At 36.5% G+C, this 16,411-nt stretch overlaps 1 protein-coding gene across 2 annotated transcripts in view; it reads left to right on the top strand.

Moving 5' to 3' along the window:
• Positions 1-16,411, top strand: part of LOC145668092 (angiotensin-converting enzyme-like) — a 326,884-nt gene that overhangs the window by 165,805 nt on the left and 144,668 nt on the right. For both annotated transcript variants that reach the window (XM_081735610.1, XM_081735609.1), the window contains exon 2: positions 9,674-9,811. In XM_081735610.1, coding sequence (XP_081591736.1) covers positions 9,740-9,811 — 72 coding nt within the window. In that variant the 5' untranslated portion in view covers positions 9,674-9,739. The remainder of the gene's footprint in view (positions 1-9,673; positions 9,812-16,411) is intronic.

Consider the following 16,411-nt stretch of genomic DNA (forward strand, 5'->3'; position numbering starts at 1 on the left):
CCAACCCAGAAGGAGTGCACGTGGATTGGTGAAGTTTTACTTCTTCTTCTTTTCCCCCGAGAGTCAATATACTACCTTGTACAGTGTTCCAGCTTTTGCAGAAAAGTTAAAAAAATCTAGATTTCCTCGCACCACTGTTCGTAGCACTACCCCTATCAGATCTAAAATGGCGTCTTTCAAGTGTTACTTAAGTTTGGGAAATAAGTACACGTAATAGTTAGACGGAGCTAAATCTGCGGAATAAGAATGATGATCTAGACATTGAAATCCTAGATTATGCAATGTCAGTTATGTTCGCAGGGGCTTGATGGACAGGTGTATTCTCCTGAAGGAACAGAATTCCTTTCTTTTCATTTTCCGCAGCGTTGAACTTTGAATTTTTCTTTCAGTTTTGTAAGTAATGTAGAGATTCTGGATTAAATATCTGACCATTGAGGAGGTAGTCTACCACTCCATACTTATACCAGAAGAATGTTCCAAACAGTTTCTCAACCTACTTCTGTGTCTTGAACTTCTTGGGGCGATGGAGAAATGAGTGCTACTACTCCATTGACTGTTGTTCCGATTCAGGATCATAGTGGTACAATCATATTTCATCTATGGTTACTATTCGTCAGCGAAATTGATCAGCATTACGGTCAAATTGGAAGAAGACTTCTCTTAATGCCGTTACCCTTTTATTCTCCTGACATATATTTTGCTTAAATTATTTTTGTCATACAAAAACTGGGGTGGCCTAGGTCCTCCGGCCCCGGGCTATATCCACCACTGGGTGAAATGCTGCAATTTTCAAGAATAATGTCACAAATTGCATCCATGATTCCAGGAAGAGTCATTGCTTTTAATCATCCTGGATGTAAAGAATAATTTGTTGAGAAATTGCCACGTTTATACTAAGCCACTTACTTCTTCACCACCATATATAACGGAGGAGAGTCCCGTGGTGTTTCACTGATTTCCTCATTAATTTACTTCGGTGACTTTCCTTGCTGGAACAAAAATGTTATAACAGTAAGGATCTGGATGTTCGTGAAATTATCTGTTTGGGCACACATAATCACTTCAGAGGCCTGAGAAACAATAAGAATTTCATTATTAATATGAAAATTTATATTTGTACATACATAGATATGTTTTTCTAAACTACGGTTTCGGTTACCTAGTACCTACACTCCTTCTGGATTTGACTACGACATTTTCAGCAGCTCCTCGTAAATTCTCTCTCTGGCTATATATATATATATATATATATATATATATATATATATATATATATATATATATATATATATATATAGAGAGAGAGAGAGAGAGAGAGAGAGAGACGTAGCATATAGACGAATGTGTTACTTGTAGCTTACGCGAAAGTAATTCAATTTATGTTTAGGCTTCAAAAGTTTCATTGAAAAATATTTCATGTGCAGACGTTACTTATTTCTTAGTTACAAATTTTATTTGAAATAAGTTTAATTTATAATCATATAGATCTAACATAAAAACAGCAACGAAATACACAATGTAATGTAAAATAAGTCAAAAGTAATAAATATGTCATTTTTGGTATGGCAAATAGCCCCCCCCCCCGAAAATGTATCTGCCCCTCCTTTGCCCCCCTAAGAACTTAAAGCTGGCGTCGTCACTGTAACAATATAGTATGGAGTTCTTGCATACTATTCATTGTTGGCAGAAAAAATTCTTCTTTTACTTTTTTCTTTTCTCCACATCAAAGGATTTCACCGATAAGTTTACAGAAATGAAAATAAGCTTTTCATTGTTGCATTGTTATGTTCTCAATGATTTTGCATTGTAAATATTGGCTTTAAAAAATATTAACACAGTATGTTAAACTTTCAGTTAAAGAGAATTTTCCAAGAATTGTGCTATATATTTTAAATTATGATTTATGCTTTATTTTCTAAAATTATGCTTTTAAAACTAGTTTCCCAATGTGAGTGCATTTTGGCGTTCACCCAGTGTCGTGACCTATAGTGCTCTCAAACGGGTCGGGTTGACCCGACCCGACCCGTGACCCGACCCGACCCGACTCGGATCGGGTCAGTTCGGGTCGGGTCAACTCGGGTCGGGTTGTCGGGTCGGGTCAGTCGGGTCGGGTTGTCGGGTCAGGCTACTCGGGTCGGGTTGTCGGGTCGGGTCAGTCGGGTCAGATCGGGTCGGGTTGTCGGGTCGGGCTATTCGGGTCGGGTTGTCGGGTCGGGTCAATCGGGTCAGCTCGAGTCGGGTTGTCGGGTCGGGTTATTCGGGTCGGGTTGTCGGGTCGGGTCAATCGGGTCAGCTCGGGTCGGGTTGTCGGGTCGGGTTATTCGGGTCGGGTTGTCGGGTCGGGTCAACCGGGTCAGCTCGGGTCGGGTTATCGGGTCAGGTCAATCAGATCGGATCACGGTTCGGGTCAGTCGGGTCGGGTCGGGTCATCGGGTCGGGTCAGTCAATTCGGGTCACGGGTCGGGTCGGGTTGGTCTTCAACCCGACCCGACCCGACCCGTTGAGAGCACTACTGTACAAGACGTTAGCTACCATGAACGAAAGATTACAAATCGGTCACTAATGTAAACAATGACTCTAAACCTCGTCTATTGCCGAAAGTGCTTTCTTTATTATTCTGTAGAATTACATTTTATTAGTCCTACCTTAAGTATGTACCATCTTAAGAAAATTGCAACCCTGTTTATGTAACTCTTTCTGCCTAATAATTTGACAATACTTGATATCCATTGACATTGGTGGACCTACGACAAACCTACCACAGACGTGACAACATCTCCATAGAATGTTACGTAAATGTCCGTTAATCTAGCCCCATCCACACCAGCACTAATTTTAAAACAAATGCCAAAAGTTAGTGCCTAAGTAATGGTGACAACCTATAATGTTAAAAAGCATTGTGCTGTTACACAAACATAAAAAACAAACAAACAAACAAACAAACAAACAAAAAAGAATTTAAGTGGGGCTAGGTTCACGCTAGCCCCACCCTCTCAACCGATTGAGATTAAACTTATACACAAAGTTAATGTTAAATTAGTGCTGACAATACGGCATAGAGAGAAAATTAGTGCTACTTATCTCGTGATAAAAAATTAGAGATCGATTGTTTTCTTTGATTATGCCATCATTAAAGATCTTCGAATATACTTTGACCTTCTGATAATAGCACTAGTTTTCTCATTATGTGGTCATCAGAACTAATTTAACACTAACTTTGTGTATCGGTTTCATTTCAATCGGTTGAGTGGGTGGGGCTACCGTTAACCTACTCACACTAGAATCTTTTTTGTTTCTTGACGTCTGTGTGACAGCGCATTTTTTTAAATATTATAGCACTAATTGGGCAACAATTTTTGGATGTTTTAAAATTAGTGCCAGTGTGGGTGGAGCCAGGTTCACGGTCATGTTACATAATCTACACCAGTGACGAAAGACCAAATTTATAATATGCTGCCAAAATTTATAATATGCTACCTAGGACAAAATAAGGACTTTATTTTCAGGACAGACAAGTGAAAAATAAATACATAAATAAAAATAAGTAGTACTGTCACAATGTAAGCTACACCACGTGATGAAGTTTAGTTCAAACTTAGGCTTAAACTAGTATTTTACTTCAATAAAGTATACTTTACAATTAAGTATGCTAAACTGAAACTATATGATTTTTTACTCGACAGATTTAAAGATTTAAATATTTTTTGTTATCTAATATTCATAATCTTAAAATATACTTTAAATCAAATAAAGTATATCTTAAGATGATAAATATTTGATAACAAAAATATTTAAGTCTTTAGATTTCTCAAGTAAAAAGTCATTTAGTTTCAGTTTAGCATTGTACTGTATTAAATGGACAGATTAGTATTTTCCATCCTGAATATTATACTAAACCGCTAATCTAAACTGCACTGCGGGTAGACTATCAAGCAAGGATGGTATCCATATTTACTCCCGTAGGCACACTTGTGGAACCGATTTTTGATTATCTATATATTGGGATCAATTATCACCTCAATTAGGAAGATTGTTTCCTAACTTTTACACCCTGGCCAAAATAGATGGTGATCCATCAAGTAATTCTTGATATTGTGTCTCCCCGGACAAACAGAGAAAGTAATTATATAAAAGAGTGTTTGGTAAATCAGCCTCCTTAATAAAAATACAACTATGGCAATAGGAGCATAATATGATATATTTATATTGTATTCTGTCAATCTTAGTTTTATTTCACGTATCCTTCTTGTTATTTTATGTAACTAGGCTCGGCCAATCCGATAATGAGCTGACAACTTTTGAAACGAACTCTATGAAATTTGATTTTTTTTTTTTTTCAAATACTGACCCCTTACCAATGGCCTTACTTTTCAGAATAGGGCAAAATATTTTCATAGCTAAGAGTGAACTCTCGGTTCAGGTATATGACGATGGCCACTATACACTTCCTATTACGAATGCAGCTAATATATATTATTCGCAGTTCGACATGAAGAAATTAACCGTCGACTGAAAGCAAGTAATTCGTGTTATTATTATTCAGTTCCAAATCTTTTGTCGTCGCGGATTCTGTCGAAGAATTTGACGCTTAAAATATATAAAACGATAATCATGCCTGTTGTACTGTATGGTTGCGAAACATGGTCGCTTGCTCAGAGGGGAAAACGCAGGTTGAAAGTATTACATAATAAAATCTTGAAACGAATATTCGAACCCAAGAGGAACGAAAATGAGGAATAGCGGAAACTTTGTAATGAGGAACTACAATAGCCTAATTTGTACGGTTTAGCAAACATTATTATGGTAATCAAATCTAGCGTGCTCGGGTGGGCAAGTGATGTAGGCAGAATGGAAGAAAGTAGGAATGGTTTGAAAGTTTTAACTGGAAATCCAATCGGAAAACGACCATTAGGAAGACCTAGGCGCAGATAGGAGGACAATATTTAGATAGATCTCGTAGAAATAGGAAAATAAAGCAGAAACTGAATCCAGCTGGCTAAGGGCAGAATTCAAAGCTGGAGAGCTTTTGTGAAGGCGGCATTGAGCCTCAGGGTATCTATTCTAATAAATGAAGTTTTTAAATAAGCAGAGAAAGTCCTTACTTTAGCTTAAACTTTCTATTATATAAGTATTGGGTGGAATTTTTAAAAGCAAAATAATAAAGTGTGCTAAAGAAAGAGAGCGTTCATCATATTTAGGCATGGAGCATGACACACAGCGAAGAATTTTTTTATAGTATATTACTTTGTACTTCCTTATCACAAGGGCTATAATTGAATTTTTAAAATCTTATCCAAAGGATACAATAATTTTTAATCGAAATTTCTTTTAATTGCAAATCTCATATCCAAAACAAGTACGCATGAGTAATTAGTTTTATGGTCGTATTATCATTGTCAAACGAGCTTCTCTATTTTATTTATCTATTTACTTATTTTGTTGTCACAAAATTCAAGTGAAATGAACTTAAAATGTGGTCTACTTATATGGTATAGGCCTATCATTTTGTAGAAAGTTTAAAAGAATTGGTTAAAGATATTTGAGATGGCAGGTTGCTTCCGGTAAATACACAACATGTGCTTAGTACTTGTATTACAAATTATCCATATAATTCAAAGAGTAAAATCATAACCATATCCTTTTCATTCATCATATTTCTTTGTTCACTTCAGTGGATCTCAAACTGACATTTGAGTAAGGCATGATAACAGTAATTCATAAGGGCAGTGATTGTTTCAGAAAGTTTCCGCCGGGGGCGGGGGAGCAGGCGGTAAAAGTACTACTGCAAGAATACTGACAACCAAGCGTGCACCCAGAATTTTTTTCTTGGAAAGGGTCCAATACTACAAAATATTATGTTATTCTGCATCTGGAAAGTCAATAAGTAATTGTTAAGTAATGCCACCTATATTCTTAGAGAAATGTTAGAACTAGATTGTTTTTAAAACGAAAGTAAGTGTACAGATGAAGTGTAAGATCAAATATTTGGGCTACAAGGCTATATCAATAATTTCTCTGCTAAATAAGTGTAGTTTTTTTTTTTAAAAAAAAAAAAAGAAAATGTATAAATGCGTGGAGTTACAAAGTTTTTGGAACACCCGGTGGACTTCCCGCGTGGGTACGCCCCTACCAGAACCCATGTTGAGCACAATCTGAGATATGCCTCACGGAGAATCCCCCTCCCCCTGACACTGTGCAAGCTAGTCAAACACGAACCTTGAAACCAACAATGTCCAAATACTAGAAAAATGTCACAACTATTAGTTTTCGGCCTTTCGTTATTGAGGCTTTAGATCTGATGAATAGCGTTCTATTTGTATATAATCGAAAGCTATGGAAAATTGTACAATATTCTTAGCATATTAAAAATAAATAAATAAATAACGAAGGTAAGAGATGTAAGAGTGTTCTTCGTTGAAAATAATAATAATTTGTAGCTTTTTTTTTAAAATAATGTCTGTTGTACTGTATCATTGTGAAACGTGGCTGCCTATTCTGAGGAAGAACGCAGATTTTAAGTACTTCAGAAGAAAAATCTTGAGACCAATATTCGGACCCTAAAGTAACGGGAATAGGAAATGACGGAAACTTCATAACAAGGAACTACATAATTTATAACGTTTACCAAACCTTTGAAAGTTTTGACTGGAAATTCAATCGGAAAACGGCCATTACGAAAATTTAGGTGCAGATAGAAGGACAATATTAAGATGGATCCCACAGAAATAGAAATAGAAAGTAGAACCTGGATACAGGTTGCTAAGGACAGAAATCAGTGGAGAGCTTTTGTGAATGCAGCATTGAACTTCCTGAGTTCCGTAGGCCATAGAGTTAGTTAGTTTTTGTATTCTGCTGGAAGTATGTTTATTTATGTAGTTACGTTTTTTGTATGTAAAACATTCTGTTAAGTAGAAAATTGTGTCTATAGGTGTCCGTCTTCTCCTAACAGTGACACACATATTTAGTGTAAATTGTGACCAGTGCCGTTCCGGTGGGAGAGGGGGCGAGCGAAGCGACGGCCCCGTGCGCCGAAGTAAGGGGCGCAAAATTCGGGAAGAAAAAAGAAAAGAAAAAAAGAGAGGAAAAATTACTTGGAATATTTAAGATCAACAGCAGTGCATTTATATAAAATGGAAGGAAAAAAGTAATAAAAAGCGCTCAAAATCAGGGAAAAGCAGGGTTTACTTATTTATTTTTTTTTTTTTAAATTTTCTTACACTTTGCGCCACGATGGTGGTGCTTCGCGGCCGTCTGTCCATCTCACTCAAATGTACGGGGGCGCCATCATGTACTCTGGCTCCGGGCGCTGATTTTCCATGGCATGGCACTGATTATGACGATGAAATGATAAGCAAAGAGCACTCACATTTAAGACGGGACTTGTAGTCACAGACTGAGACACCTTGTGCTATACCAGCCTAGTGCTGTAGTCTAGTATGAGCTACCTCTATGAACTATGCAAGCAATCATCCATTATTCTTTTTATGTTTCTTCAGCTCTTTTCTATGCGTAATATATTTTTTTAAGAAGAATTTTCTCTATGTTTAAACTATAATGTTGATGATGAAGACCTAATTTCATCTTATAATGTACATCAAAAAAAAATTTTTCTGAAGGAAAAAAAAAGATTCATTGCCCTCAAAGTCTTCATAAAACAATTGACTTCAGTGGAATGTAGGTACTTGAAGGTATAATGTCTTTGCTGCCTCTATCACAAAATATTTGGACCTACATTTCGAAAATGTTTCTCTCTCCGATTATTTCATAATAAATATAAAATTAAGGAAGATTATATATTTTGTTACAGGAAATTGGAAGTGCCACATATCAAGTACGTTGATCTTTTAGCGTTTAATATCTCCTTTCTTAGCATCTAGGATATGAAAAAGGATCTACTGCTCAAACTGGGGTTTGAACCTCTACTTGTGTGTGTATGTTAAGGAAGTAACCCGGCCAAGACCACGCGCATTAACAACTTGGCCACGATTTTATTTGATTTTTAGTGCCCTTTCAGCAGCGAGGCTATATGAGACGTGGATCTATAGGTTAACGTGGAATCCGTACTACATGAGCTCCTATCGGGAATGGAAACCGGGTCTCCCACACTAATTTGGCCACAAAAGAATATTTGAATGACAAGGGTAAAACTCAACAGCATGTGTTCGTAATATAATCATCAACAGTCTAGCGCATTACTATCGCCCAAGAATTGAATTTATACACTGAGTTCAATCGTCGCTAGAAAGAATGGTATTTAACACCTTATTCAGAATTATACGGCTTTATAATGACATTTGTGAATAAAGATAACATTGTTTTTAGTCCTAAACTGAAATGTTTAGAGTTAGATCATTTCATAAACACATGGAATTTAACAGGATTTCATTCTTAAAACTGCTTTTGCAAATTGTATCTTTAAATTATACGTATATTTAAATTGTTTTTAATTGTTGATGGTTACTATGCATCTCAGCGAACCCGAAAATTATGGCTTCGTCACTAATATCGATCTTTTCGATTATTTTTACATATCAACTCACTACCAATTTCTCAGATGTAGAAAGTGCCCCACCACCACCATAAGAGAATTTGCTTAAAAAATGCTAGAACACGTTCTGTTTATTTTCAATAGAGCGTTAATATATTGTATTTCATCTCCCTAAATTGAACGTCTCGTGAGATTCTCAATTTCTCGCAAACATTCAGACCCCCACACCCTCTTTGGATTGGATCTAACTATATACGAAAAGTCATTTCATTTGACTTTGCCATTTGACCGTGATGATCACGCATACATAGTTACATTTATTTTTTTTATATAATAATTCATATATTACAAGTGATTCAAAAAAAAATTTTTTTTCAGCAGTCAGCTCCTCTAAAAATGCACAGGTTGTGTTTCTAAAGCCAAGTATTGCTGTTATCACAATTACAATAATCTATATCCAAAAGTGCGTGAAGTTCTTTTTTCACTTAAATATTTTAATCTCAAGTAAGTAAATATAAAGAAATCAAAAGGGAAGATAAATGGAAGCCTTGAAAGTAAAACGTAGACAAATTTACCAATGTTTAGAAGATACTGTCTACAGTGTAATGAGCAGAGTGGGTAGTAGTAAGTGTGACCTAGAGTGGTTCATGATGGGTGGTGGGTCGCAGTGGGTCTTATCCTGTTCATCCACTGACTCATTCCATCTCTGGCAGATACTCTACTCCTGGATCCATATCTTTCATACACTGCCAATGCTGATTTATTACAACCCCTCCTTTGCTCTCTCTGTTCCCTCACTCCTGACGTGAAAGCATGCTTCTACGTCATACAGCGGTCAGCTGTAAATAATAGCTTAACCTACAACCAGTTGAATTATGAGTAATTTTTCGTTGTTAAACATAAATCTTAATAGAATAACTCCTTTAAAATTCTACGGCGTTATCCAAACAGAAATAGGAAACATTTTTGGAATGGTCTTTTTGCGCCCCTGTCGGCAGATCAGTTCACCCAATCTCACAACGCTGTACATCTCTTACAGTTGATTCTGGTGCTCCAGAATTGAAACCAAACTAAACAAATATCCAAGTTAATATGCTTTGTTATACAATTGTAGCTATCAGTACAAAATTATTATCTTTCGCTCCACATACAAGATGAAATAATACATTTCTATGTTTGTTTCAGGGTTTTAACAGAAACATAGGAGAAGCTCTGGAGTTCTTAAGGGAGTACGATAGAGAGGCCTCGGGAATGTGCTACAGAGTGATGTCTTCGCAATGGAATTTCAGCACCAACATCACGGAAGTCAACAAAAAAAGAATGGTGAGTGATTTATTACAGAACTAATTTTAGAAGTTTTGATATCCAAAACCCTAGGAATACTTCTTAAATATTTAAAATATTTAATTCCGAAAAAGCAAGAGTGGTAATAAACACCAATGCAACACATAATGGCACCCCGTAAGTCTAACACTATACTTATTACAATCCTTGAGAATTATTTTGTACTGAACTTGTCATTATTATTGCTTTAACACACTGGCTAAAATATAGGCTTCTGCCAATACACTGAACAAAAGAGGTAGTAGCCAGATAATGAAGTACTAATAGTAAAGTTAAGTCAAAGTATGTCTTAAAAGGTTGATTGTGTGAGTACTGAGTTCGAGAGAATTCTTCCCGTCTGGTAGTAGATGAATTGTGAAATGAAAATGATGAATTAATGTGCTCTTCCAGTCTCATGGCATCTGATTTGGATCGGCGATGAATTTACGCAGGAGGAAGAAGATCAAGCATCGTATATATGCCCTATATCCTGAATGATGTCATTCTGGTAGCTAAATTATTGCTTCTTTCGAATTGATTCGATGACTTCATTGTGGAATGAAACGTTGAGATCCTTAGGCAGCTGTCCAATCTGTGTGACTCTGCTGTTACTTCAGATAAGACGTGAAACTTAATTACGAATACATTGAAGAGATAGTTAATAAGATGGAGCGGTGCGTTCCCATGCTGGAGGAAGGCAAAGTAGTTCTGATCATCATGTTGTAGATGTATGTTCTTGTTCTCAAGGAGAATTACGAGATCTTAGGAGATTGTAGAGAGCCTGAAGTCTGTTACATCATTGCGATGCCTTGCAGAGATGCTCCTGACAGTTTATTTTCATATCGAAGAAGATTCCTAGATTGCGAACACCAGGTTGAATTGGTATACTATGGATAGTGATAGTTACTGGAATATGACGTCTCTCTTTTGAGAAGTGCACCAGTTGTATTGTGTTTGGAGCACAAGCAGTTCATTCTAATATATCCTATCCATAAGGGGAGGAAAAACTAAATGAAATTTTTCAGTTTAACCCGGGAAAGCCCATACTTACTACAAAGGGGGTATTGAATAATTTTCTTGTTTTTTGCGTCCTTTATAGACACTAAATCGAGATTATTGGGAAAATATTTCGATACGTGTGCCCAATGCGGAGAAATAGGGGTGTCCCCTGTAGGGGACACCGGGCATTAGAAATACAATGGGCATATATTGAAACGACTATTGACTTAAAAGATACAGGTTTTATTGTAAATAAAATATGAATGAACACAAATATCACGTATACATAGAATAACTATACAAAATGCAAAATATTAAACACGGATATTCTGGTTATAACATTTCAATACGCTGCTCAAAGCAAGGTAAAACAATAGCATTACAGAACGCAAATTACAATGGGGTCCTTCAATGTTACTTTTGGCTGTGAAAGTCATACCAACAACATACATGTTCTTCAGTGCCTCTGTCTCTTGCAACGGTTATTTCTGGATACGGTTCTCTCGTACTGTACCAGTGCCTCCATTTCCATGCGTTGACAAAGTTTCAATAAGTGACAATGTTGTAAAGAGTTATCAAAATAAAAATTGTAAGGTCCAAAGCCTTGCGGTAACCTAGACTCCATATCCAAATCAACACCTGGACCTAGACCAAGATCTCTTCATACGGTAGCTTGCTATACTGAGCTCCCTGATAGGGTTCAAAAGCAATCAAATAACCTGTTCGGGTGGAAGCGACCACAGTTTATAGTCAAATTTTAGTGGATTTCTACAATTTCATGGAGCTTGAGGCTAAAAAGAAAATTAGCTTCACGTAAATTATCACACAAAGCACAACCTACTTACACATAGAAAACGTAATCAAACAGATTGGGCTAGGGAGATTTGATTAGGTGTGGTTTGGTTATGTAAACTTCAGCAATACAATGCAACTTTTATAATTGTTTTTTTTTAAATTTCTTTTACTTTTCTTACAACAATCATTATCATTGTTATGCAGTAGTTAGATAAATTCATCTTGAAAACCCTTCTGTAGACAAGAACCGCTCTCGAAGGCCTTTTTCGCCTTTGAGGAAAACTGGCCGTAAATCAAAGTTAGTATATAATAAGCAAAGTATCGCGTACCTATTTTGTATACAGTGTCAGAAATCTACGACATAATATATTTAAACTATATTCTCAAAATCGGAAATTATAGAAAGAAACAGATTATGTACGTACAGTGCCCAGTGTCCCCTACAGGGGACACCTTTTTGCAAACTTATAAGTAGTTTTATTCATTTGTGACCAAACTTTACAATTTATATATGAACATGAATATTTCAAGATAGTAAATCAAGAGTTTAAAGAAATATAGTCACTTGTTTCCTTTCTTGGCAGCCATTTTCATGCAATGAAATGTGCAAACAGCCACTCAGGCCGCAGAATGCGTAATTCTATACTTCATATCTCTGCCGCTAGGTGGATCTAAAATCGCACAGTAGTGCTAAGTGATCTTTAGACTAGATACTTTCCAAAACTCCAAACATAACCGAAATATTTCCTTCAGGTGGAAAATAGGAGGCATTTAAACTGCTGACCCTTGTAGGGGACACCGGGCTTTCCCGGGTTAAGGTCCCACTGTTATGCTCTTTAGATTGAGGAAGACAGATGATTAAGGCAAGTGAATGATGGGTAAATTGAGAATGTGGAAGGGAACGGAAGTACCTCAAGAAAACCCAGGGATAGGATGTTGTCCATCACAAACTTACTTGGCTGAGATTGAACCAGGGACCCGTGCATAATTTCTCTACCACTGATCCGCCGTCTTCATAAGACAAGGGATGGTCTATAGCCTTGAGGTTACGTTAAGTTACGTAGCACGTGAAAGTCTTTTAACATTGAACAGTTAGTTGCTGGATGATTGTCCTGGAATTTCTTGTTGATAAATTGCCTACTGTCCTGAAAATCTTTCAATCTTATGTCGAGAAATAGTTTCAGTATGAACATTTGTGTCTTGGAGCTCCTATCAATGGGGAACGACCAAAAGAATTAATCTCAATGCTTAATTTAAGAAACTCGGTTGGGTTCAATGGCGTAGATGAAAAGATTTCCATTACTGGTTCAAATGGTGCTGGGTTTAACCTGTGATATTTTCGAAGATCTGTATAAGGTGCTCGTTGAGGCAGGGATGCTTGTGGGTTTGACAAATGAGGAGTAAGTAATACTAGTCAAACACCCATTGGAGAATTTGGAAGTATAGTATAGATTTCCATATTTTTTTTAAAATCTCAGAGTATGGGAGATTTGTTGATCAGGATGCGAAGAACTTTTGTCCATAACTTTTGAATGTTCGTGTTGTGTATGTTCTTTCTTGTGGTTATATTTAACTTCTTTCGGCCTGTGTAGTTGAATATTTTTCATGAAATTGGTCTGGTTGGATTCCCCTCTTATGATTGTTTCTATATTCTTCCTTGGCTTTTTTTATTGACAGTCAAATGAGCCGGCAATTTCTTGTGGTAAGATACATCAGCTCCTATAAGGTAAGAAGTTTGGATGTGCTTTGAGACGTGTTGGCGAAGGGATTGTGGGCTCCTTTTCTTCATGTCTCATTTTCTTATAGGTGATACAAAACTTGGTCGATAAGGTATATGATGAACTTAGTCGTAGCGAAAACAAACTCCTTGTTCTTTACAAAGATACATCACATGGTCGTTCTCAAAGTGGTTATACAATTTGAACTTCTTCAAGGAAGTTATAACGCGTAGAACAATACACATTCCTTGTGTTGAGGTAATCATCACCTTGAATACATTACCTCGTATTGTACAAAATTTAAAGAAAATAAACCGTGAAGGATTTTAAATTAACATTAGACCGAATTTACTAAAGTCTTAACTTTAGATGTTAAGTTTAATATAGAAAACAAATAAGAAATATCATATGTGTTATTGATGTATTTCCATCATATAAAGGAAATAAAGTAATACCTCCACCACTATATCGTACCAATCTTAACCGAATGGAACTAATCTTTTAAGGTAAATAAAAAAAACATTGTTGACAAGAATAAAACTGTCATCAAAGAATTTTATTTAACTCTTTCGTACACGAAAACTTAACATGAAGCCCGAAAATTGGTTGCCATTATTAATTTATTTCTGTAGTATTAGAAAACATGCGCTTCTTTTGATTTCGTTCGTAAAGAATGGAACCATGTGAATCTTTAGACACTCGAAACTTTTCGACATGATATCATAGGACCGGTCTGTAATGTTATGACTTGTTAGGAGTGAAATCAAGAGGGTGCTTTTTTTGGATGTGTAAAGAACTCTGGATCGTATTTCATTAAAAATTCTGAATCGTATTTGAGATATAGGCCTCCACATATTTTGACATACTAATTGAACCTCGTATATTAAATATATTGATATTGTAGAGTTTATACTTGTATAATAAATATTTTTATTATGCATTAATTCAATTCATATAAATACTTTTGCTGTATTTTTCATTTATAGTATTAATTCAGTTAATTGACACGGAGGATAAATATTTATACAATCACAATATTAATACAAAAATAAAAAAACTCTGCTCCATTTGTACTAACACCTTATCAGACCTCTCTACCACTCCGGCTGAGGTTTTGGTTCTTTTGCAGTCACTTTCTTCACATAGATCACTTGGGCCCAACAACATTGGCTCTCTCTTTCTTAACAAAACTGCTTCAGTTATTTCGGTTCCTCTATCCATCCTATTCAATAGATGTTTCAGAGAAGGATATGATCCCACCAGCTGGAAACTACCTCACGTGACCCCAATATACAAATCAGGACTTAAAGATCAAGTATCCTCCTAGAGGCCAATATCTCTTCTTTCTGCAATATCTATTATCTGCGAAAAAATAATCAAAGACAGGATATTTGAATTCACGTCATCTTACATTCATACTTCTTAGCATGGTTTTCTACCAAAAAGCTCAAGTCTCATAAATTTAAGTACTCTTCTTTCCTATGCAGTTAAATGTATGAATAACAATACTCAATTAGATGTCATCTATTTTGATCTCTCCAAGGCCTTTGATTCTGTCAGTCACATTCTTCTTTTTCACAAGCTTTCCAATAGGTGTATAATTAATAGGTTATTAATGCACACTAGGGTGGTTTATCAGTAATGGGGTCTTTAAAAAGTTTCTGCTACATAACGAGATATTCTGTGCTCTATTTCCATTCGATATTGAGAACTTTGTGCGGAACATGAACTGGATTAAGCATAATTTAGAACTCCTCCAAAACGTTTACTTTAGTTGATCTTTGAAGTTATTATCTATAAGTCATGAAATATATGGTCAGAGGGAAGTGAGATTTACAGCTTTCTGGATTCTGCAAAGGTTGACCTTTCTTCTTCGTCATCGGATATAGAAGATCCTGATGGTTCTCAATATGTGATTCCGAGTCAGGAAAAAGGAAAAATACACATGGAAATTCTCGTCATACACTTTTGACCTCAGAAATAACTTCAGTACTAGACTGCTTTAATATATCCGACCGCATGACAATTATTGGAACTACGACAAAATCGACAGCTCTAAACATTAAAGGAAAGACCCTTTCAACAAGTTCCATTCGACGCCATCGAAGGAAAAACAGGGAAGGAATAGGAAAGTGGGTCTTATCTGTAATGGCTGGTGCTGTCATGCTTCAGTTATTCCATTTCTACTTCACTGGGATACAAAGATGATGCCACACATTGATTCTCACCATTGTAACATGTTCATAGAATTCCTTTGTTCGGCATGGTGTTCTGATTGGTGTGCCGCTTGACCCTAACAGCACAGCTACAGTTCAAGCCTAAGCATGTTGTTCAGCAATCCTAGAATGTGGTATTTAGGATCAGAGTAAGGGATTTGTCTCCAACATAACAACATCGATAATCAGCCTTTCGCAGGAAGTTTGCATCCAAATTCATCAGATGCTGCATAAGGAGCTCCTCTGAATGGCCTGCCGGCATTACATTTTGGAAGTCATTCTGTCCGACGTCTTCAAGTACGAATACGGTCCTTCGTTCTGTTTGCTCGGTTCAAGGAGCAATGGCATTGACCACGATTATTGGAGCTTTGCACTCGATGATCCTGATCTTGGGGAAAGGTTATCGGAATCAGTGCACCTAACAGAACTGAAATCCCGAACATTGAGTTTCCTGAAAAATGCAATTGAATTTTCTGCACATCCGCGTGACGATTACTAAGAATTTGTTTCTTTCATATCTTCTTGCGTGAACATCCTGAAGGAGGAGTTTGCACTAAAACCCCTTTTCACCATACGAAATGGATGGCAAAGGCCATTTATATGATAAAGATATTCCTCTTACGGAAGCAGCTGAAACTAACTGCGAATGAACTTAAGGCAGTTACAAGCGTCAATTTGTTTATATTGGCATGACCTTCATATACTCTTCAGAAACATCTGGGATGGCAGCCTAGGTCATAGAGTATACAGGAAACCAACACATACAGATTTATATCTGAACGCAGTTTCCATCACAAAGCTCAACGGCTTGGAGTTCTCAACACCTTAGCACATAGAGCATTCTCCATCTCCTACAAGGATTGTTTAACAGA

The sequence above is a fragment of the Thermobia domestica genome, chromosome 13 (assembly GCF_964235325.1).
Source record: "Thermobia domestica chromosome 13, izTheDome1.hap1.1, whole genome shotgun sequence".
NCBI lineage: Eukaryota > Metazoa > Arthropoda > Insecta > Zygentoma > Lepismatidae > Thermobia > Thermobia domestica.